The sequence below is a fragment of the Arachis ipaensis genome, chromosome B02, assembly GCF_000816755.2.
Source record: "Arachis ipaensis cultivar K30076 chromosome B02, Araip1.1, whole genome shotgun sequence".
Taxonomy (NCBI): Eukaryota; Viridiplantae; Streptophyta; class Magnoliopsida; order Fabales; family Fabaceae; genus Arachis; species Arachis ipaensis.
This window is the reverse complement of record NC_029786.2, coordinates 12,163,362-12,184,402: the sequence shown is the minus strand read 5'-3', so window position 1 is coordinate 12,184,402 and position 21,041 is coordinate 12,163,362. Positions and strand designations below refer to the sequence as shown.

General features: G+C 36.0%; 4 protein-coding genes across 10 annotated transcripts; 2 read left to right on the top strand and 2 right to left on the bottom strand.

Moving 5' to 3' along the window:
• On the top strand, nt 1,655-2,092 carry LOC107626858. The gene has a single exon (XM_016329748.1). It carries the CDS (start codon nt 1,655-1,657, stop codon nt 2,090-2,092), a length of 438 nt encoding a protein of 145 aa, XP_016185234.1.
• Nucleotides 4,177-6,794, bottom strand: LOC107624944. Of its 6 annotated transcripts, none has more exons than XM_021115479.1 (6): nt 6,584-6,794; nt 6,257-6,501; nt 5,957-6,161; nt 5,724-5,816; nt 4,996-5,367; nt 4,177-4,266 (listed from the first exon to the last, which is right to left on the bottom strand). In XM_021115479.1, the coding sequence occupies exons 3-6, from the start codon at nt 6,035-6,037 to the stop codon at nt 4,231-4,233; spliced, it is 582 nt and encodes a 193-aa protein (XP_020971138.1). In that variant the 5' UTR covers nt 6,038-6,161; nt 6,257-6,501; nt 6,584-6,794; the 3' UTR covers nt 4,177-4,230. The 6 variants fall into 6 exon arrangements, 5 of the variants coding, with proteins under 5 accessions (XP_020971138.1, XP_016182925.1, XP_016182924.1 ...); XM_016327439.2 differs by having other exon boundaries at nt 6,257-6,445; XR_002357103.1 differs by lacking the exon at nt 5,724-5,816 and having other exon boundaries at nt 6,257-6,445.
• On the bottom strand, nt 6,930-13,555 carry LOC107624946. Of its 2 annotated transcripts, XR_002357104.1 has the most exons (5): nt 12,602-13,555; nt 12,212-12,316; nt 10,708-10,787; nt 10,395-10,499; nt 9,203-10,269 (listed from the first exon to the last, which is right to left on the bottom strand). XR_002357104.1 is itself a non-coding variant. In XM_021115481.1 (4 exons), exons 3-4 carry the CDS (start codon nt 8,001-8,003, stop codon nt 7,031-7,033), a joined length of 552 nt encoding a protein of 183 aa, XP_020971140.1. In that variant the 5' UTR covers nt 8,004-8,653; nt 10,087-10,269; nt 10,395-10,701; the 3' UTR covers nt 6,930-7,030. The 2 variants fall into 2 exon arrangements, 1 of the variants encoding a protein (XP_020971140.1); XM_021115481.1 differs by lacking the exons at nt 10,708-10,787; nt 12,212-12,316; nt 12,602-13,555 and adding exons at nt 6,930-7,116; nt 7,538-8,653 and having other exon boundaries at nt 10,087-10,269; nt 10,395-10,701.
• On the top strand, nt 13,813-16,493 carry LOC110268713 (pentatricopeptide repeat-containing protein At5g15280-like). Its single transcript, XM_021115478.1, has 2 exons — nt 13,813-14,560; nt 14,663-16,493. Exon 2 carries the CDS (start codon nt 14,669-14,671, stop codon nt 15,626-15,628), a length of 960 nt encoding a protein of 319 aa, XP_020971137.1. The 5' UTR covers nt 13,813-14,560; nt 14,663-14,668; the 3' UTR covers nt 15,629-16,493.

Genomic DNA, 21,041 nt, shown 5'->3' with positions numbered 1-21,041 from the left:
TATTTGTTTGTTCATCCCTCTATTGATTGCACTTTTTTACTTTAGTTACTTTTAAGCTATTATGGAACTAACTGTACAAAAGAGAATGCAAAACAAGATCCTACAACAACAGACCGCATTTGAATGCATCACAAACCCAACCAAAACAAAACAACTACAAAAAACACAACACTACCTATTAACTAGCTTAGCCTCACTTTCCTAACCCTTGGAAATTTTGTAGCTCCAACTCCAAGAAAATCATAGAACATGTTTACTGTTATAGAACAATTACAAATTCGATGCTTCTACTTCTACTTCAGGTTCTTAGTAGCTAAGGTTAGATTAGTTTCATTGAGCATGCATCTTGTCTTATTATCTATTTTTCTTTCTTATTTATTTCTATACTTATTTCATATAAATTAATAAATTATTATTTTGTTAGGAGGCCAAACTAGGTGAAATATAAAAAGACAACAACAGTACATAACTTAAATTACATTGAAAAATCAAAACAACAACAAGAAACACTAACATTTTTTATATTTTCTGTCTTAGTCATTTCATCAAACAGTTGGTTTGCGTTAATTGTGCATTGTTGCATTATGAAAATCAAAATCGAATAAGGTATAATTTGGATTCTGTATATTCAATTTAAACTCTATTATGAAAAACAAAAACAGCATGCTTTGCGAGCTCAGAAATTCATAATCATAATCATCATTGTGTTCATTGATGCACTATGAAAATCATTACAAAAATCATGAAATTAGAAGAGAGAGAAACTGCTTACTTCAATATTCTGTTCTTCTAAACGCTGATTCCATCATTAACATGGAGCGAGAGAGTGAAATTCTGAGTTATTCTGCAGCTGAGAAGGAATGAGCGACAGGGAAGAAAATTTTTATCCAAGAGTAAAAGGTGAAACTTCAAGCTTTGTCAACAAAACTGCGATCGTTGCGTATCCGGCTAGTTCCTTGGAGAGGAGCGTGAGAGAAAGCCGTTTGTGATAACGCGTGAGACAATCCTGATATAAAAACACATGCTGGTTGAATGATGGTTAGATCTTATTATATTTGCTGGTCCCTGAGAGTTTTCGTTTTGGGAAAAAAGAAAAGCGTGTGGTAAAGGAGCGTGAGTACACGCTCTCGATATACATTTGGACTTTATTTTGTTTGAGGTATAAGAATACTAATGCTGATTGTTTGCTGGCCCAAAAAATAGAAAATTATTATCCCTTAACGGTGCTCCTCAATTTATGCATGCAGCAAATTAAATCATTAATGAGTTACAAATAATTAAATGGAGCTCAAATCTATAACAAAACGGATTAATCTTATTGACTTGTCAAATTAAATACATTATTTAAAAGTCATTATAATAATTAATAATAATAAACAATAAATTTTGATCATCTTTTCATATTTTTTATAAATAAATATTGTTTTGTAGAGGGTAATTTCGTCAAATAGAATACTGTCACGGTGTCTCTTTATATAAATGACCATCCACAAACATTATCGGCCACTTTCCTCTTCAAGTCGTATCAGAAAGTGGGTCATAACAAATTAAACCACTCAGTGTCTTCATTCTTCTCTCATTTCATTACCTATATCAATACATCCAAACAAGGCCTTATTCATAGTAAATAACTAACTAACTAGAAATGTTCACAATGATGAAGGTGCACCCTTCTTCAAAGAAACGAACCAACCATCGTTCCCAAAACGCCATCGTTTCATCGAACCCGAACCCAAACAATACGAAGAAGCTTTGGAGACTTCCGCACGTGTTCGCCAGCGTTCTTGAACTCCCTCTCCATTCAGACGACGACGTTTCGATCGACGAAACCACGCAGTTTCTCCGATTTGTTGCGTGGTGCAAGTGTAGAGGCTCTTCTTCTTGTGGAGTGAGTGCAGAGGCTGTAGAGATTGTTCCTGGAATAACCAAGATCGTGATCAAGGGAATGGACGGTGGAGATTGTTTTGCCCAGCAGTGCTATGGTTTTCGGTTTAGGCTTCCGCCGTGGACTAGGCCGGAGATGGCCACGGCGGTTTGTAGCGGAGGAAAGCTGGTGGTCACGGTGCCAAAGACCAAGACCAGAGGGAATTGATTCCTCCCTACATATATCAAATTAAAGGTTTGGAATATTATTAGGTGGCTACTTGCGTCAATGTTTTTTACCTATAGATGATAGTTAAAATGTTAATATATATTATATTAAGATAAAAATTTATATGTAGATATTTTTATGTAAAATTAATAATTAATAATTTTTAATTATTAATTTTAAATAATAAAAATAACTGTATGTGAATTTTTATTTTATATTAATTAAAAAAAATTAATTATCATCACGTGAAAATATTAGGCGTATGCACTGTAAATACACATGTGGCCCCTTTTTGATGATCACTCTCTTAATAAAACTTCGATTCCATGCCTCCCTCTTTCTCTTAATTCAAACTCTTCTTATGTTTCTAGTAATTACTAATTAATAATAGGAACGGTCTATACTTTATATCTTATTACATTAATGTTAGAGAAAAAAAATTAAAATTTATCTTATTTAATATTTATTAATTATTATTAAAATTAATAAATATTAAATAAAATAAATTTTAGTTATTTTTTGTTAATTTTTTATTATTAAATATTTCGATCCTATTATTATTATATTATATCTTTAGAATTATTTTATTTAAAGGCTTTTGTTATAGTACTCATGAATTTATAAAGGTAGTAGTATTTGTGCACACATATCTCCAATAAATTAAATTTAATATTTTACAATTAAACTGCAACATATTCTTCAAATAAAATCAATATATTTAATTAATATATTGTTAGTTTTTTTCGTAATATTTTCTTAATTTCGGATATAACTTACTTCCATTATCGAACTTCAATAACTAGATTAAGGATTTTAGTCTGCTCTCTACTTATCCTTCAAGTAACACATTTGGTTAGTTGGTAGCATTGGCTCGTTTTGTCTCCCTGTATGACACAACATGTTAGAGAAATAGACAGTAAAAGAGGAAATGAAGAGAAGGGTGTTGAAGAGTAAGACGACAAGATTTTTTAGAAATACAAAAATAAAAGATGAGAGAACTGTAATTTGGAACAAAAAAATATATTAAATAAATACTATTATATTTGTTAAGATTTGAAAAAATAAATTTAAAAACCTACAATAAATGCTAACAAGTTAAAACACACAAATATGTACCGAAATAATGGATACTAGAATAACTATTAATATGTGTATATATATATATTATATCTTAATAAATAAGTACGTATCATAACAAAAGTATTATATCTTTTTAGTAGAAATATTGAGTTTGGACCCTTTTCATTGTGAAAATTAAAAGATAATAATAATAATAATAATAGATTAAGAAGAAGAAATGGGTTCGTTATGGGGGGCGCATATTGAAAGTGGGCGGACGGTGGTAGCCCACTTTTCAACCTAAAATTGAAATATCGACATTCTAAGAAAATAGTTCTATTACCACGTTTTTAAAGCGTGGTGAAAAATTAAAAAAACGTGACGATAGTTTTTCGTCACGTTTTTTGAGTTATCTGAGTTACCGCCATGCTTTTGAAAGGGTCATGTCTACAAGGGTGGCAGTTGCTCTATCACCATGCTTTTTTCAACCTATCACCACGTTTTTTTTCACGCTTTTTACAAATTTTCACATTTAAAAGTGTGGCCGTAGGTGGGAGATATGGCCACGCTTTGAAAGCCACAAAGCGTGGCCGTATGTGGTGGATAGGGGCATGATTTCAAAGCGTGGCAATAAAGGAGATATGACCACACTTTTGAAACGTGACAATAGATGGAGATGTGGTCACGCTTTAAAAGCATGGCAGTAGATGGAGATATGACCACACTTAAAAAGCGTGACAATAGACAAAAATATGGCCATATAGCCATGCTTTTAAAACGTGACTATAAAAATGGTCAGTAACCTAATTATTCTTTTTAATCTTCATAATAAAACCTTATAAAAATATATAGATAATTTTATAATTTAGTCAATAACCAATAATTTTAAATCAATTAATCCAATTTTTATAAAGTTGTGACCAAAATAAGTGTGTGATCACATAATATACTCTAACAAAATACCAAAAAACAAAATCATAACAACTACTCATGAATTCCTAATACATGAATTATAATTCGTAATCAAAGTCATAACATCTACTTCTTGTACTTCATTACAAAATATAAAACGTCGTGTATCATCCATTGCGAGCAAAATTGTTTTGACCACTGCCCTGCAAGATGTAAAACACAAATGAACACCTACCCATATAATACAGAATCATATTCATTCACAACACTCTTCTCCCATCTCAATTCCATAATTGAATGACATTAATATTTCCATGCTTCATATCAGAATTCTTTCAAATCTATTAAGTAATATTAGACGTTAATTTATATACCTGCACATATATGTGTACGAGTGAAATATACCCAATTATAATTTAATTATATTATCTCTTGCATCATAAGTAGAATCTTATAAATACTCAGCATTTATTGACATACATAATTAATAACGAATGTCCATGACCATGGAACCAATACATAATTATAGTACACAACCAGATCTAACACACCCAAACACATACATATCATTACTCGAATTTCAAATGCTTTTCAACTGATCCCAAAAGTGTGGAATTAAGGTAATCTTGGGGACCATGATTAGGTAAGCCTCGAATTAATAAGCCTAGAATTAATACACACACACTAAACTCTTTTCACCAGTCAAAATTATTCAAAATCACAACATTAGAACCTTCCAAGTTCGAATTCAGCAACAAAAAAAAAAATTAAAGTACTTGGTTATATTCCAACATTTTTATTAATAAAAATATTATAATTTTAGCTAAAAATAGGACAGTGACCATTGTTTTTTTTTTCTTTTTATTAGTATCTTGATGAATCCAATTCATTATTAGTATCTCTATGACAATAAAATAAAAAAGATTACTTACATCATCTTTGTGTGGAATGTGAGTTGATTCGGAGGAGCAGGGAGTATTTTTTGCTCTGCTACTTGAGGTATCCAAAGAAGAATTTTGGGCAGCTTGCATTAAGGCTGCTACCTCTTCATCGCTCATTCCAGGGTTGATTTGGTGCACCAATACCTTTAATAAACCACATACACCGTCCATCTTCTTCTCTAATGATGAGACATGAGCGTTGTATTCAACTTTTATGTGGTGAATCTCCTCATCCTTTTTAAGAGAGCTTCTTGTAATCGAAGCCCCATAACAACGAACTCGACCTGGTTGGTCCTTTCCTAACACTCCTACAAATGCATCCTCATCATTTTCTCCTGCCTCTAAGCGGTTTCGAAGTTTAGTCTATCAAAAAACAACAACCAATAAAATACAAAGTCACATTAACTCAATATAAAAAGAAATTACATTAGAATTCATATTGTATATATCCAAATACAAATACAAACAACTCAATTGTGGTTTGTGTTTTAGCATCAATTTCTTTTCCTTTTTTATTTGTGCGAGTTGCTATGAAAACTTTAGCCCTTGATGGTTCTTCACTGTTCTCTTTAGAATCGCGCTAGAGTACATAGAGAAAAGTTTACATGAAGCATATTAACTAGACAACTACACCATGAATATATATATATATATATATATATATATATATATATATATATATATATATATATATATCAAAAAAAAATAAGTTATATTACCAGCTGCTTATGCACTATTCCAAAATTTGTGGATCCCATTTGGTGAGGACATGTTTGCTTTGACCTATTTTTAGTATTCTTAGCAGAGATGGCCTAAATATAAACATGAAGAAGAGATATTATTCTTACAAGACATCATGTCAAATTTCTTTAAAACACCTAAGTTTAGGAACATGAAGAATTCCTGATAGTATGCTTGATGGTACATAGGAAGAAATAAAAGACAATATTACCTTGATATCCGGAAGACTCCAATACCGAATTAGTTTGCAAAATTGAACCTCGAGAATCTCTAATGGTCGGTTCTTTATCATTTCTTTCTTTGTGTTGTACTTCAAGAAATGTTCTATTTTTATTTTGCCATTTGTATTTTTTCCATGCACAACAAAGTGCCCGCATTATCCAAGGCTTTGAACTTATGGGAAGAACGAACTTTTGCTATGCAACACAACACATTAGAATATCAACAGTTAGCACAAAAAATGTGACAAATAAATTAACAAAAAATTATCCATAATGCCATATTTACATACATTGACATACTCCCATATGTCCTCTTTGAGTTTTTTAGGCACACCATGCCAACTAGTATATAACAAAGTCACAAAACGAGGGTTTCTAACTGTTGTGCCCAATAGTTGGTTGAGGTCAGATACAACCTCCTTGGTTGGACCTACAAGCTGCCCTTGAAAAAAATTCCACCTCCCGTCGATCATTAAAATCTGTGGCATGAAGCCTTTTGCACATAGTTTTTCCACGGATTTTCTTTTTTATTGTGCTTAAATCCGATTAAAATAACATAATTCAATTGAGAAATAATATAAGCTATAATTAGACAATAAAGTAAACAAGAAAAGTACCTTCATTACTAGCTTGTCCTCCACTACCCGCATCATTTGCATCATCATCATCAAGCTCATTTTCTTCATCTTCCTCATCTTTTTCATCTTCCAAATTTATCTCATGTACCTTAGAATACATGTCAAGACCCATTCCTTTCTTATTTGAAGTTGCACTCATCTCGCTTGTATCTTCTCCGTCATCATCAGAATTTATGTCATTTTATTCCATTTTTTCCATTTACAAGATATCATGTCAAATTTCTTCAAAACACCTAAGTTTAGGAACATGAAGAATTAATGATAGTATGCTTGATGGTACATAGGAAGAAATAAAAGATAATATTACCTTGATATCCGAAAGACTCCAATACCGAATTAGTTTGCAAAATTGAACCTCGAGAATCTCTAATGGTCGGTTCTTTATCATTTCTTTCTTTGTGTTGTACTTCAAGAAATGTTCTATTTTTATTTTGCCATTTGTATTTTTTCCATGCACAACAAAGTGCCCGCATTATCCAAGGCTTTGAACTTATGGGAAGAACGAACTTTTGCTATGCAACACAACACATTAGAATATCAACAGTTAGCACAAAAAATGTGACAAATAAATTAACAAAAAATTATCCATAATGCCATATTTACATACATTGACATACTCCCACATGTCCTCTTTGAGTTTTTTAGGCACACCATACCAACTAGTATATAACAAAGTCACAAAACTAGGATTTCTAACTGTGGTGCCCAATAGTTGGTTGAGGTTAGATACAACCTCCTTGGTTAGACCTATAGGCTGCCCTTGAAAAAATTTCACCTCCCGTCGATCATTAAAATCTGTGGCATGAAGCCTTTTGCACATAGTTTTTCCACGGATTTTCTTTTTTATTGTGCTTAAATCCGATTAAAATAACATAATTCAATTGAGAAATAATATAAGCTATAATTAGACAATAAAGTAAACAAGAAAAGTACCTTCATTACTAGCTTGTCCTCCACTACCCGCATCATTTGCATCATCATCATCAAGCTCATTTTCTTCATCTTCCTCATCTTTTTCATCTTCCAAATTTATCTCATGTACCTTAAAATACATGTCAAGACTCGTTCCTTTTTTATTTGAAGTTGCACTCATCTCGTTTATATCTTCTCCGTCATCATCAAAATTTATGTCATTTTGTTCCATTGCATCAAGTTCAGCAGTCCTTTGATTCCTAGTTTTAGAGTTCTTTTCAACTTCAAACATTGTCCCATTTCCATTATGCTCGCATTCTTGAACAAGTGCCGTTGGTTGGACCTTCCTTTTTTTCTTTGGAGTCCTAGCTTTGCGAGGCTTTCTAGATGAGGTAACATCATCCGCTTCTACATGATGCTCAATATAACAGGATGTTCCACAGACATGACAAGATGAGTCATTCTCATACCCGTTCCGATACAACATACAGTCATTGCGACATGCATCAATCTTTTAGTAGTCAAGACCCAAGTTCTTCACCATATTCTTGGTTTTATCAAAAGAAGCAGGAATATTTCAAATATGGTATTGCTTCTTTCAATAATTCCAAGAGTGAAGTAAACGACGCATTACTCCAACCATGCAAGCATTTTAACAAGTAAAGACGGATGGTAAAGGATAATCTTGTGAATCCTTTATACCCGAGGTATAGTTCTTGGCTTGCCTCCTCGTCTACCAATTTATAAAATTCCTTTGCACATTCGTTGGACCCCATGTTTTGTCCGTCAACTTGTGTAGTATCTCTAAATCTATCACGTAACAACTCATCAATATTATCATTGCAATTATATTCACCGTCTATGTCATTGTCAATATCCATAGCAACAAGTGATTCCCCATGATTAAACCACCGCCTATAACCTTCTACAAAACCGTGGCATATTAGATGATCATATACATCATCTCTCTTTAACCAAAGTCTATTACAACACTTTGCACATGGGCATTGAATTTCTTCCCCTTGAGGAACTCCCGTTGATGAGAAAACAAAGTGTAAAAATCTTTCTACACCAACTTGATATTCTTTCTCATGACGTGGTGTATCCATCTAGTCCTTGGACACATCCATCGAAAACCTATATATTTCAAATAGATAGCTAAGTTTAATTTCTAGATTGAAGTCCTTACTGAGACTAACTGCGAATCTAGCTTCCTAATTAACTAAGAGACAATGTTGTGCAAGCCTCCAAAATACTTTGAAGGCATTAGCATAAAATAACAAAAAAAATTGAATTTCAGCAATGCTTAAATAAGGGCCTAAAGTGATAAGTGTTTCGAGAAAGCACTAAGTTGCACGCATAACATCAATAACAAATTAATAGATGTATTCAAATTTGCATAAACCAACTTTAATTACTGTCTTAATCCGTTTCACAACAGCAGCAAAGTGGTAGCGCAGCAAAAGCAGCATTAGAGAGGTAGCAGCGGCAGCAAATAGCTATTCAGTAGCAGATAATTATAGTACCACAGGAGCAGCAAAATAAAGAAGTGGCAGCACTAGTGGATAAATAACTATCGATAGTCTGAACAAAAATAGACTTAGACTTGCGTAAATATTAAAATAGAAGAAATGTGCATTGATTATATTGACCAATGTATATATAGTATAGTGTATGATGCATGAATTTTTATATTGACTAATGTAAAAATAGACTTAGACTTGAGTAATTTTTTTTTTCCGTATGTTCCTTAATTTGGATCCCAATCCTCAGTCACATCTTGAGACGATAGAAGAGAGAGATTATTTATAAGAAGAATGAGTTGGTCAATGTGTTACTATATTTTGCCATTTTGTTTGACTCGAGAAAACAAAGCAAAACTTCAAAAACCAGCAATGTTGAAGACAATAGTGCCATGATATATATACTTTTTTCTTAGTAATTATTCACATGTTCATCATGAGATGAAATGAAACAATTATCTCTCCTCAAGTGGCTCCAAACATTTAACACTATAATAAATTAATAATACTGGAACGGGAACATAAGAAAATTTTCTCATCATTTAAGTGGAAATTTTTTCATCCACAATAATAATAATACTAGAATGGGAACATAAGAAAATTCAGACACAAGTACAAAATCACTTTTAAATCAGCCCCATAATTAATTCCTTATTAGTTTGTTTTAAAAGAGGACTCCAGCTTCTTCTACATTTGGATTATTTAATTTATATGAAGAACAAAACAAGTACAGTTTATATATATAGTAGTAATAATTAATAATAGCATACTTTGTAAGAAAAAGATGTAACTAATAAAATGAACAAATTAAAGTATATCCTGGTGTTGCTAATAATAATAAGAACAACACAAAGTCTGAAGAAGGACAACAGATTAATTAGAAAAAAAAATTACCAAGAAGGGGAAAAAACCCACTCCAAGTGATAAATAGAAGATGTTGTATATCAACCTTAGCTTGTGCAACCATTCTGAAGGAATTATTGTTCTTTCATGGCAAAATTAGTTATGTTTTTGGAATTCTCCATAAAATAAATTAAAATACACTACCTCCTAAAACAGGCAAAAGAAGTGTGCTGCAACCAGGGCTAGAAAAAAGTCTTCCCCGTCGGAGTCGCCTGCCCTTCCATGGTCTCTCCAACCTCAGCCAGCTGCCATACTTGCTTGCCACACCTAGAGGCTCTCAAACCCAAACTCTCGTGAACTGGAAGGAATGGCACGTTAGGAAGCCACCTGGATGGACTTGAGTGAGTTACAACTTACAACAGCCCGGGTAATGAAAGAAGCTGGGCTACAAGTTGGAGAAGTACTTGCATTAAAGAGGGAAGAAATTGGGCAGAGACACAAATAAGAGGTACCTGCTGATTGCTGATGGGGAAATGCATTAGGACCCAGTTCTGTTTTCCTTTTAACTTCAACCTTTATGGACCCCCTTCCTTTCAATTTTAATTAATGCCTACAAGCTACAATGCCACTGAAATTATTTGTAGTAGTAGCAGTGTTGAATACCATGTTAAAAACCAAAAGCTACCATCTAAACTTCTCAACCCACCCATTTCCCACCAAAATTATTCTGAAATAATAATCAAAATAATTCACCATACACTCTGATTTCCAACAGAAAATGTTTAAAGATAATGCTTAATGGTGGGCGCTTCAGCATGAACTTACAAGCCACATTTCTTCAATCTGTAATCAAAATAATTCTTCATTATGTCATTCACATTAGGGGTGCGAGGAAGTTTAACAAGCTGCAGAAAAAAAAACGATAAGAATAAAAATATTGGTCCAATAATTTCAAAATGACAAAAAGGTTTCTACTGTTTGAAGAAAAATTGTGTTGAGTAACAATTATATCAACTTGCTTGTAAAGGAATTAAGACAACGGTTCAACTCTGTAAATAAAACTAATATATATAAAATAATAGCACTACCTTGCCCAGATGGGTGATAAATTCACAATCATCAACTAATTGCTTCCTTAGAGTTGGTGGAATCTGAATGTTGACAAGCTTGTCAGGAGGGACCTCTGGTTTTTCCTATCAGCGAGTAAAACCTCAAATCAATTAAATTATACCATATAGCCAAAAGACTTTAGAAGCACCATCTCCTCATCTCACCCCCTCGGGAAATATGAGATAAAAGTTACATATTTCCATTCCAACTAATTTGAATGACAATTTATGCTAATGCACATTTTACATGAAATTCAAAGATTTGCTGGTGCTCAATTAGTGCCCTATATTACTTAAAATGAGAGTGCAAATCAGACACCAAAGTGTACAATCAGTGCCATACACATTAAAATTCAAACATATAAAGTATGTTTGGAATGGATATAAAATGTATGTTTGGAATGAATATAAAATGTAACTATCACTATCCATACCCACCTCATATCCATGCAATTATCATCACTTGAAAAAAAAAAGAAAACTACTCGGTTAAAAACTGGAATGAGTTCAAATTAGTTCGGTAGAATCAAATGGTCATTCCTTATCAATTTTTACATGAGTGTATCCAAGTGCACTGTGTTAAAACTTGATGAATATTTCGAGTCACGTGCAGTGCCAAGTAGTCGTAGGCATCAGGCAGCTGTGCATATGAAAACTCGCATAATTTATGGATTCAGAAGGTGATATCTCTGCCATACATACACGTGCAGCGCAGCATTATTTCTGCAACACATGGGATCGGCAGAAAAATGTTGTACTTCAAATTTCTTCCTTTTACCTTTCCCTTCCAATAATTAATAACAAATTGTGTACGTATAAGGTTAATTCTATTATCTTCCCTCTATTAGAAATTCTAATGTTTTTTCTAATTTATAATCAGGCAAGATCAATTCTTGTATGCTTTCATTATTGCTTGCTTGATAAAAATACCAATGTTGGTCTTCAAATTAAATTAATTAACATACTATTGCCAGGATCATCTCATTAGATTTCAAAAGCATTTTAGCTACCTCAGTTTATGATCACAAATATTATATATTAAGAAATAACTCATCTATAATTGGTCCAATAATTTCAAAATGACAAAAAGGTTTCTACTGTTTGAAGAAAAATTGTGTTGAGTAACAATTATATCAACTTGCTTGTAAAGGAATTAAATTCATGTTGGTTATATAAAACCGATAAGAATAAAACTAATGTATATAAAATAATAGCACTACCTTGCCCAGATGGGTGATAAATTCACAATCATCAACTAATTGCTTCCTTAGAGTTGGTGGAATCTGAATGCTGACAAGCTTGTCAGGAGGGACCTCTGGTTTTTCCTATCAGTGAGCAAAACCTCGAATCAATTAAATTATACCATATAGCCAAAAGACTTTAGAAGCACCATCTCCTCATCTCACCCCTCGGGAAATATGAGATAAAAGTTACATATTTCCATTCCAACTAATTTGAATGACAATTTATGCTAATGCACATTTTACATGAAATTCAAAGATTTGCTGGTGCTCAATTAGTGCCCTATATTACTTAAAATGAGAGTGCAAATCAGACACCAAAGTGTACAATCAGTGCCATACACATTAAAATTCAAAATGATGGTGCACCTTAATTGGAGTTTCACTCTTTCGTTTCCTGCCTCTGCTTTCTGCATTGCAATTTTTCCCAAACAGGTCAGAGAAAACGTAGGGCAAAGACTAAGTAAAAGTCCATTTGAAACATATACACATGCGGTAAAAACTCATAACGTCCTTGTATCCATGATATAAGCTAAGGTAACTTAAATAAAAACAAGAAATCCATTCAGCATATCTTAATGAGAAAATGACAGCAACTTTTAGATCACATGCAAGGGATTGTGCATGTTCCTAATGTTGTGAGTGAGAGCCCCGAATTGTGGAAAGTGAATGCCGAAAAAGGTTAAAATTTCAAATAATGCATATATAAACAGCCACATGTTACTCTTAGGTGAGAAAAAGAAAGGAAATACGTACCAGTTGGTTCTATTATGACAGAAAATGGATATCCCAAAGTTATTAACACACGAGGCCCAAACTTAAGAATCCAAAGGGGTAATTGCTAAATTATCAGGAGCTTAATAGCTGCCGGTAGCCCAGATTTAGTACGAGCTATGTAAAGTGTAATTTAGCTATGAGTAGTTACTGATGTATAGAGTTAGCAGTCAATGTATGCAGCATATAAACCCTGAACATACTCAACATAACTGAGTCTCATATTGAAATTCACACCACATTTTCTTACATATAAAGTAATATCAATTCATCTATGTGAGGTTTCCAGTTTGTGAACTAACGTCGCGAGAAATCGATCCTTACAATCTCAACAAGCATATTACTTGCATATAGGTATACTGCTATAAGAAATTAAGAATTATAATGCATCACCCTACAAAGTAAAAAATATAGCAGTATAAAAATCTTTTCCTCCCCATCCCTCTGTCACCCCAAGAAACACAATGTACATTGAGTCATATGCATCTCACACTAGTATACTACTCTAAAGTCATCAACACTTAAATTAAGTCATGCTGCAAAAGCATTCAAGAAAGGAGAAAAATAGTACAGCAGAGAATTTAGTTTTTATTTGATAATATTCCCAATTTTACACATACACAAATTCTACCAAAAATAAAACAGTAAAAACGACCTGAGAATTTGTTTGTTAGGACTTAAATTAAAATTTTGCCACATACACAGCTGAAAAGAACTTATTCATTTTGAGGGAAAATCTTTAATTCAGCAATCTGATATTTAATTCAGCAACAAAGTACAATAATTAGTTGAGGGAAAATCTTTACCTTCACAACATACCAGCAGAATCAGTGACCAATGAACAGAGAAGACTGAGCAGCCATAAACCAGCACATAAGAAGGAGCAGGGAATGGCAGAGACGAGGGATGTAGCAGATGCGAGGCGGAGGCGCGGTGGAGGGGATGTAGCAGCGCGATGACAAGGAAGGCAATGGTGAGGGTTAGGGCATGGTGGCAAGGAAGGCGAAACGACAAGGAAGGAGAGCAGAGAAGACGACACTGACGATGCAGAGGAGATCGGTGAGGAGGACGACGCTAGCGACGAGGTAAACGAGGGCGACCCTAGTGACGAGGCGGAGACGAGTACGGTGCTGGTGACGGCGAGGATCTGAGCTCTTCCAGGGTTGAGAGTTGAGAGTGACGGTAAGAGTTGAGAATGTCATCCCCGAACTTGCACTCCGGGATTTAAAGTTGTTCTTCTGTCAATTTCTGGACATGTGGCGCGAGTTGGCAAGCTTAGTGATATGTGGGACTCACAACGGTTAGCTGATGTGGCAAAGTAAACTCTTCCAACTCAATTTGGTCCCTCAATTGAAATTAAAACTCTAATCCCCAAATTTAAAGTCCACAATGCTCATTCTGTTCTCTTCTCTTCGATTATGTGTTCTTCTCTTCTCCCTCTCTGAAGCCCATCGGTTATGGCAAGCGCGAGCAATACAGTTAGGAGCAATGTGAGCAACAGTAAAATCTGGTTATCAATCTGAGTGTGCCAGAGTTGGGGTTCATGTCGAAAAGGTTAGGTCTTTGTAGCAGATTTTCAAATTGTGTGGTGAGAGAAACATGGGTTTCAAGAATCTCTTGTGCTCTTATGAGGTCATGGCATCATTGCTTGTGCAGGTTGGGATGCTTAGAGAAGCTGATGGCTTGTTATTTGACTTGGAGGGTGAAGAAATTTCATTGGATAATCATGAGATTTTCAGTTATCTGATTGAAGGGTATGTTAACATGAAAGAATTAGAAAGGTCTGTTTTTGTGTATGATTTTATGAGGGGTCACGGTATGATTTCTTTGCGGTTGTGTTACCATGTTCTTGTTGATCTTTTGGTGAGAATACAGAGAACAGAGCTTGCATTTAGAATTTCAGTTGATATGCTGGATTTCTGTGGCAAATTGAATTGTGCCAACGCGAAAACGTTGGAGAATTTGGTGATACTAATTTGTGGCAATGGAAAGATTCTGGAAGCAAGGAACATTGTCAAGAAGGTGTTGCCTTTCAATCCTGAGGTTAGTAGCTTCGTTTTCGATGAGATTGCTTTTGCATACTGTGAGAAGAAGGACTTCAATGATTTGCTTAGTTTCTTTGTCGAAGTAAAGCGTGTCCAGAGTGTAGTGGCTACCAATAGAGTTATAAATTCTTTGTGCAGCAGCTATAATGTAAAAATGGCAGGATTTTTTATGCAAGAACTTGAAAACATAGGCTTTAAACTTGATGAAGTAACATATGGGATATTAATTGGTTGGAGTTGTCGCGAAGGAAACATGAAAAACTCTATGAATTATTTGTCTCTTATGCTATCAGAAGGCTTGGTGCCGCGCATATATACTTATAACACTCTTATAAGCGGGTTGTTTAAAGTAGTCCTGTTAGAGCATGCTCGTCACATTCTTAATGAGATGATGGATAGGGGGACGCCGCCTGATATTTCCACCTTCAGAGTACTTATAGCGGGGTATTGTAGGTCTAGACGGTTTGATCTAGTGAAAAGTTTGATTCATGAGATGGATAATGGTGGTTTATTGAACTTTCGTCAATGGAGAATCCACTTTCCAGGGCGTTTACCGTTTTGGGATTTAACCCTTTGAACGTGAGGTTGAAACGAGACAATGACAGAAAACTTTTAAATACAGAGTTCTATGATGATATTGGAAATGGACTTTACTTGGATACATATGTTGATGAGTATGAGAACCACATTGCTCACATTCTTGAAGAATCCATGGTACCTAAATTTAGTTCATCTGTCAGGAAGGAGTGTAGCAATAATAACTTAAAAAGGGTATTGGTTTTGGTTGAAGAAATGCTTCGTTGGGGGCAAGAGCTGTTGCTGCCAGACTTTTCAATGTTAGTGAAACAACTTTGTTCATCTCGAAGACAAGAAGACAGAATCGAAGAGAAGAGAACAGAGTGAGCACTGTGGGCTTCAAATTTGGGGATTAGGGTATTAATTTCAATTGAGGGACCAAATTGATTCAAGAGAGTTTACTCTACCACATCAGCTAGCCGTAACGCCCACGTGTCACTAAGCTTGCCAACTCAGCCTTCCGGTTGCGTCAGTTGACTAGAAATTGCCGGAAGGACAACTTTGAGTCCCGGAGTGCAAGTTCGGAGATGAATTTGGGGAATTTTTAAGTTCAGGGACTACTATGAGGTTCGAGTGCAACTTCAGGGACTACATTGAAGCTTAACTCAGGTTTTATCTGAATAAAGTAATAAACACCCAACCCAACCTTTCTCCATTTTCACAAAAGACAAGCCAATGCTTATAAAAAAAAAGGTGAATGCTATGGTGTTTAAAAAGTGGTGCTTATTTATTTAAAAGGGTTAAAAGTTATTATTTAATTTAAAAGATATAAGAATAAATAATTTTTAAAAAATTAAAACTTACTACAAAAAGTAAGTTAGGCAAAATTTAGGCAAAAACTCATAGGCACCATAGAATTGGCAAAAAAAAAAGACACTTCGATTTTCAATCTTTTTATTTTGGGACAATACGATTCTTCTGTTAAAAAATTCGTTAAATAATAATAAAAATTAATTTTGTGGTAATTTTATTTATATTTTGTGAAAGTTTTAAACCTCCGTAAACTATTAATAAGTTTGTTTTTGAAAAATACCTTCACCGATGGTGGTTAAATGAAGGAAACTTATGGATAAAAATGATGTCGCAAAAAAAAGTAATTGTAGTACAAATACCTTTTAAAAGAAAAAAATAACATCGAATAAGAAATGAAAAAAGAGAACTTTAATGTTGATAATATTGGTACTGATGATTAGGACGGTAGAGGAGATAATGATGATGATAAAGCAATAAAAAATAATAGAAGTAGAAGCGATAATAATGAGGATGAAGAAGGTAATGGTACTAGTGGTAGTAATGGGTTATATTATTGAAAATAATTTTGTGGAGGTTTAAAACCCCCATAAAATATAAATAAAACCCCCACAAAACTAATTTTTATTATTATTTAAATAATTTTTTTAACAGAGGAATCGTATTATCTCAAAATAAAAAGGTTGAGGGTCGAAGTGTCCTTTTTTTTGGACAGGGATCGCTTTGTCCTTCATGAAAATGGACAAGGACCGAATTGGGTGTTTACTCGTTTTATTTTTCAAAAACCTTTTGGCCACACTTTAAAGCGTGCCAAAAGAGTGCCAGGATATGGCCACTAGGGGTGTTCATGGGCCGGGTGAAATCGGGTTTGATGTGACTCAGACCCAACCCGAAATGTATACCGGGCCTATTTGTTAGACCCGAACCCAGCCCTAAATTCGATGAAACCCAAACACTTTCGGGCCACGATTATACCGGATGAAAAGCGGGTCGTTAACATTACATTACCTTAATATCTTCTTGTAAGCTAGCATGTGAAAATATCCAAATTTCTAAAACTCCAACCATTATTTGACATGGTAAAATTCACTTAGAAAAATATAACAAGAACCAACCCTTCTCTAAAATTAAAGCATAACCACAATCAATACTAATATTGTCTAATAACATCAAATATTTAAATCAATATAAATAACAAAATATTATGCATTAGTCTAAACTATAAAAGTGTTGTCTTGTTTAAAATATAATTAAATAAATAAGCCACANTTATTTAATGTACAAATAATGTTTTTAGTATTATATATGTATAGTGGAAGAGGCTATGGGGCTTGAAAGTGACTACTAATTTGCTGGACTGGTCCAAGAAAATTCGGTAAAAACATTCTTCCAACTACAAAGTTGGGTTATGAAACTGATCCAACCTAGTTAACTTCTTTCATAATATATATGCGCATGTGTGCACATGTGCGAGGGGTGTTAAAGATAAGGTATGGTTTTCGGTGTCGAAAATGAATTAGCTATTATTATATACATTGGTAGATTCTACACTAATAATTTTTTTCAAAATTATATATGAAGACTAAATTCGACAATTTTGATATTATTTTAAAAGACATCAATAACTTATTGCCTAAAAATAACTATAGAGGTGTTACGGATCCGACCCACGGATCCCGCATATCCGGTTACCCGGGGACGACCCGCTCCAACACAAAGGCCCCAAACACCGGCCCTTCAAAGCCTCTAACCCAAATATCTCTCTTATCTTAACCGAATAAGATAAGATAAGATATCCACCGTCACCTATAAATAAGAGGACCCAGGTCCCCCCAGGTATTCATTCATTCCTCACACTTTCTGCCTCTTAGATCCATTCTGACTTGAGCGTCGGAGTGTCTTTGCAGGTACCACCCCCCATCGTTCCAGTCAAGCAATCCGGTTCCAGTTTCGCCCGCGGGTTCCCGATCCACCCTTCAAACCGTACCAGAGACATCTCGTACATTGGCGCCGTCTGTCCCGAACGGATCCATAGCCAGCTTCCACGACATTACACGAAAGTTCATGGCCCAGTTCACTACTAGGATCACCAAAGCCAAACACCCCATCAGCTTACTAGGGGTCACGCAAAAACAAGAAGAATCCACAAGAAAATACCTCGACCGCTTCAATGACGAATGCCTAACGGTCGACGGACTCACGGATTCCGTCGCGAGCCTTTGCCTAACCAATGGGCTAATGAATGAAGATTTTCGCAAACACCTCACCACCAGACCGGTATGGACCATGCATGAGATCCAGAACGTCGCCAAAGATTACATCAACGACGAAGAAGTCAGCCAGGTCGTCGCCGCCAATAAACGGCAGCACGGCAACGCCCAGCGCGGCAACTCGGCTTCTCACCAAAACCCATCACTCGAAGAGAATCAACGGGACCACCCCAGGCCGACCAGCCGACCACCAAGAATAGGCAAATTCTCAAATTACACCCCCCTGACAGCACCAATTACCGACGTATACCACCAAATAGCAGATCGAGGCATCATTCCGAAAGCCCGGCAACTCAAAGAAAGGACAGGAGGCAACAAGACCCTTTACTGCGAATACCACCGAGGTTACGGTCATAGAACACAATATTGTTTCGACCTTAAAGACGCCCTTGAACAAGCCATACGAGACGGCAAACTCCCAGAATTTGCCAAAATCATCAGAGAACCGAGACGCGCGGAGAGAGACAGGTCGCCGGAGAGGGAAGGACGTAACCCGAGAACCCAAAAGCAACCCCCGAAGGAAAGCCCAGAGGAAGATCCAACCATCATAGTAAACGTCATCACAGGCAAAGACGTATCAAACAAGTCAAAACTAACAATGAAGAAAGACCTCAAGATAATGGCTGTAAGGAACCAAGTCCCAACCTCCGCGGCCGACAATACGATAACGTTCTTACCAGAGGACTGCCAACACGGCACCTCAGCCGAGGATGCCCCTTTCGTCATCTCAGCGAGAATTGGAACAGGACTCGTACGAAGGATACTGGTAGACACCGGGGCAGACTCAAACATCCTTTTTCGAGGAGCCTTCGATAAACTCGGACTCCGCAACGACAACCTCCAAACACACCGCCACGGCGTCACGGGACTCGGAGACAACTTCCTCAAACCAGATGGCTCAATCACACTTCCCATCACCATAGGAACGAGCAGCCAGAAGAAGACAATCCTATCTGAATTCGTAGTCCTAAAAGACTCCACAGCCTATAACGTGATTCTCGGAAGGAAAACAATCAATGACTTCTCCGCAGTTATCTTTACCAAATACCTCCTTATGAAATTCAGAACCGACGACGGCTCCGTCGGCACCATCCACGGGGACCGAGAAGTCGCAGCCGAATGCGACAACACCAGCCTAGCCCTAAGGAAGAAATCACGAGATGCGGCCGGAGTATTCCTAGCCGATCTGGATGCCCGACAAGACGGCCAACCCAGGCCAGAGCCAGAAGGGGATATGGAAAAACTACAAATAGGGCCGACCAAGGATGAATACACCTTCATTAATAGGAACCTCCCATATGACCTCAAAGAGGAGCTCTCTCAACTCCTGAAACAAAATAGAGACCTGCTTGCATTCACACCGGCCGACATGCCGGGAATAAACCCCGACCTAATGTCTCACCGTCTAGCCGTGGACCCCAAAGCTAAACCAGTAGCACAAAGGAGAAGAAAAATGTCACCGGACCGAGCCATCGAAGTCAAAAAACAAGTTAAAAAACTCAAAATGGCGCGCTTCCAATTGCGTTGGAAAGTAGACATCCAGGGCTTTCCAGCAATATATAATAGTTCATACTTTGGCCAAGAATTGACGACGTAAACTGGCGTTCAACGCCAGCCTTCTGCCCAAATCTGGCGTCCAGCGCCAGAAAAAGATCCAAAACCAGAGTTAAACGCCCAAACTGGCACAAAAACTGGCGTTCAACTCCACAAATGGCCTCTGCACGTGCAACACAATGACATGGTTGCTAATAACCAGTTCATGTACACTTCTGAGAGGAATTCTGTGAGTAATGGGATGCCTATGAAGAAGGGAGTTCTTGAGGTTGATACTATGAATGCCATATTGGCTCAGAACAAAATATTGACTCAGCAAGTCAATATGATTTCTCAGAGTCTGCATGGAATGCAAGCTGCATCCAACAGTACTCAAGAGGCATCTTCTGTGGAGCTTCCCCCTGAGGAACCAAAGGACTCTGAGGCTCACCTAGAGACCATAGAGATCCTATTGAACCTCCTTATGCCCTTCATGAGCTCTGATGAGTATTCCTCTTCTGAAGAGAATGAGGATGTTACTGAAGAGCAAACTGCCAAGTTTCTTGGTGCAATCATGAAGCTGAATGCCAAATTATTTGGCATTGATGCTTGGGAAGTTGAACCTCCCTTGTTCATCAATGAACTAAGTGATCTGGATCAACTGACATTGCCTCAAAAGAGACAGGATCCTGGAAAGTTCATAATACCCTGTACCATAGGCACCATGATCTTTAAGGCTCTGTGTGACCTTGGTTCAGGAATAAACCTCATGCTCCTCTCTGTAATAGAGAAACTGGGAATCTATGGGGTGCAAGCTGCTAAAATCTCACTAGAGATGGCAGACAGCTCAAGAAAACAGGC

What these genes read in the sequence shown, in the direction of transcription:
- LOC107624946 (XM_021115481.1), bottom strand. Translation starts at nt 8,003, where the DNA reads ATGTTGTATCGGAACGGGTATGAGAATGACTCATCTTGTCATGTCTGT. An exon ending in AGGACAAGCTAGTAATGAAG is followed by an intron (nt 7,117 to 7,537) that starts GTACTTTTCTTG and finishes TGTGTTGCATAG; the next exon opens with CAAAAGTTCGTTCTTCCCAT.
- LOC107626858 (XM_016329748.1), top strand. Translation starts at nt 1,655, where the DNA reads ATGATGAAGGTGCACCCTTCTTCAAAGAAACGAACCAACCATCGTTCC.
- LOC110268713 (XM_021115478.1), top strand. Translation starts at nt 14,669, where the DNA reads ATGCTTAGAGAAGCTGATGGCTTGTTATTTGACTTGGAGGGTGAAGAA.
- LOC107624944 (XM_016327438.2), bottom strand. Translation starts at nt 6,037, where the DNA reads ATGATAAAGAACCGACCATTAGAGATTCTCGAGGTTCAATTTTGCAAA. An exon ending in GAATAGTGCATAAGCAGCTG is followed by an intron (nt 5,368 to 5,723) that starts GTAATATAACTT and finishes GTTTTTTGATAG; the next exon opens with ACTAAACTTCGAAACCGCTT. An exon ending in ACATTCCACACAAAGATGAT is followed by an intron (nt 4,267 to 4,995) that starts GTAAGTAATCTT and finishes TACATCTTGCAG; the next exon opens with GGCAGTGGTCAAAACAATTT.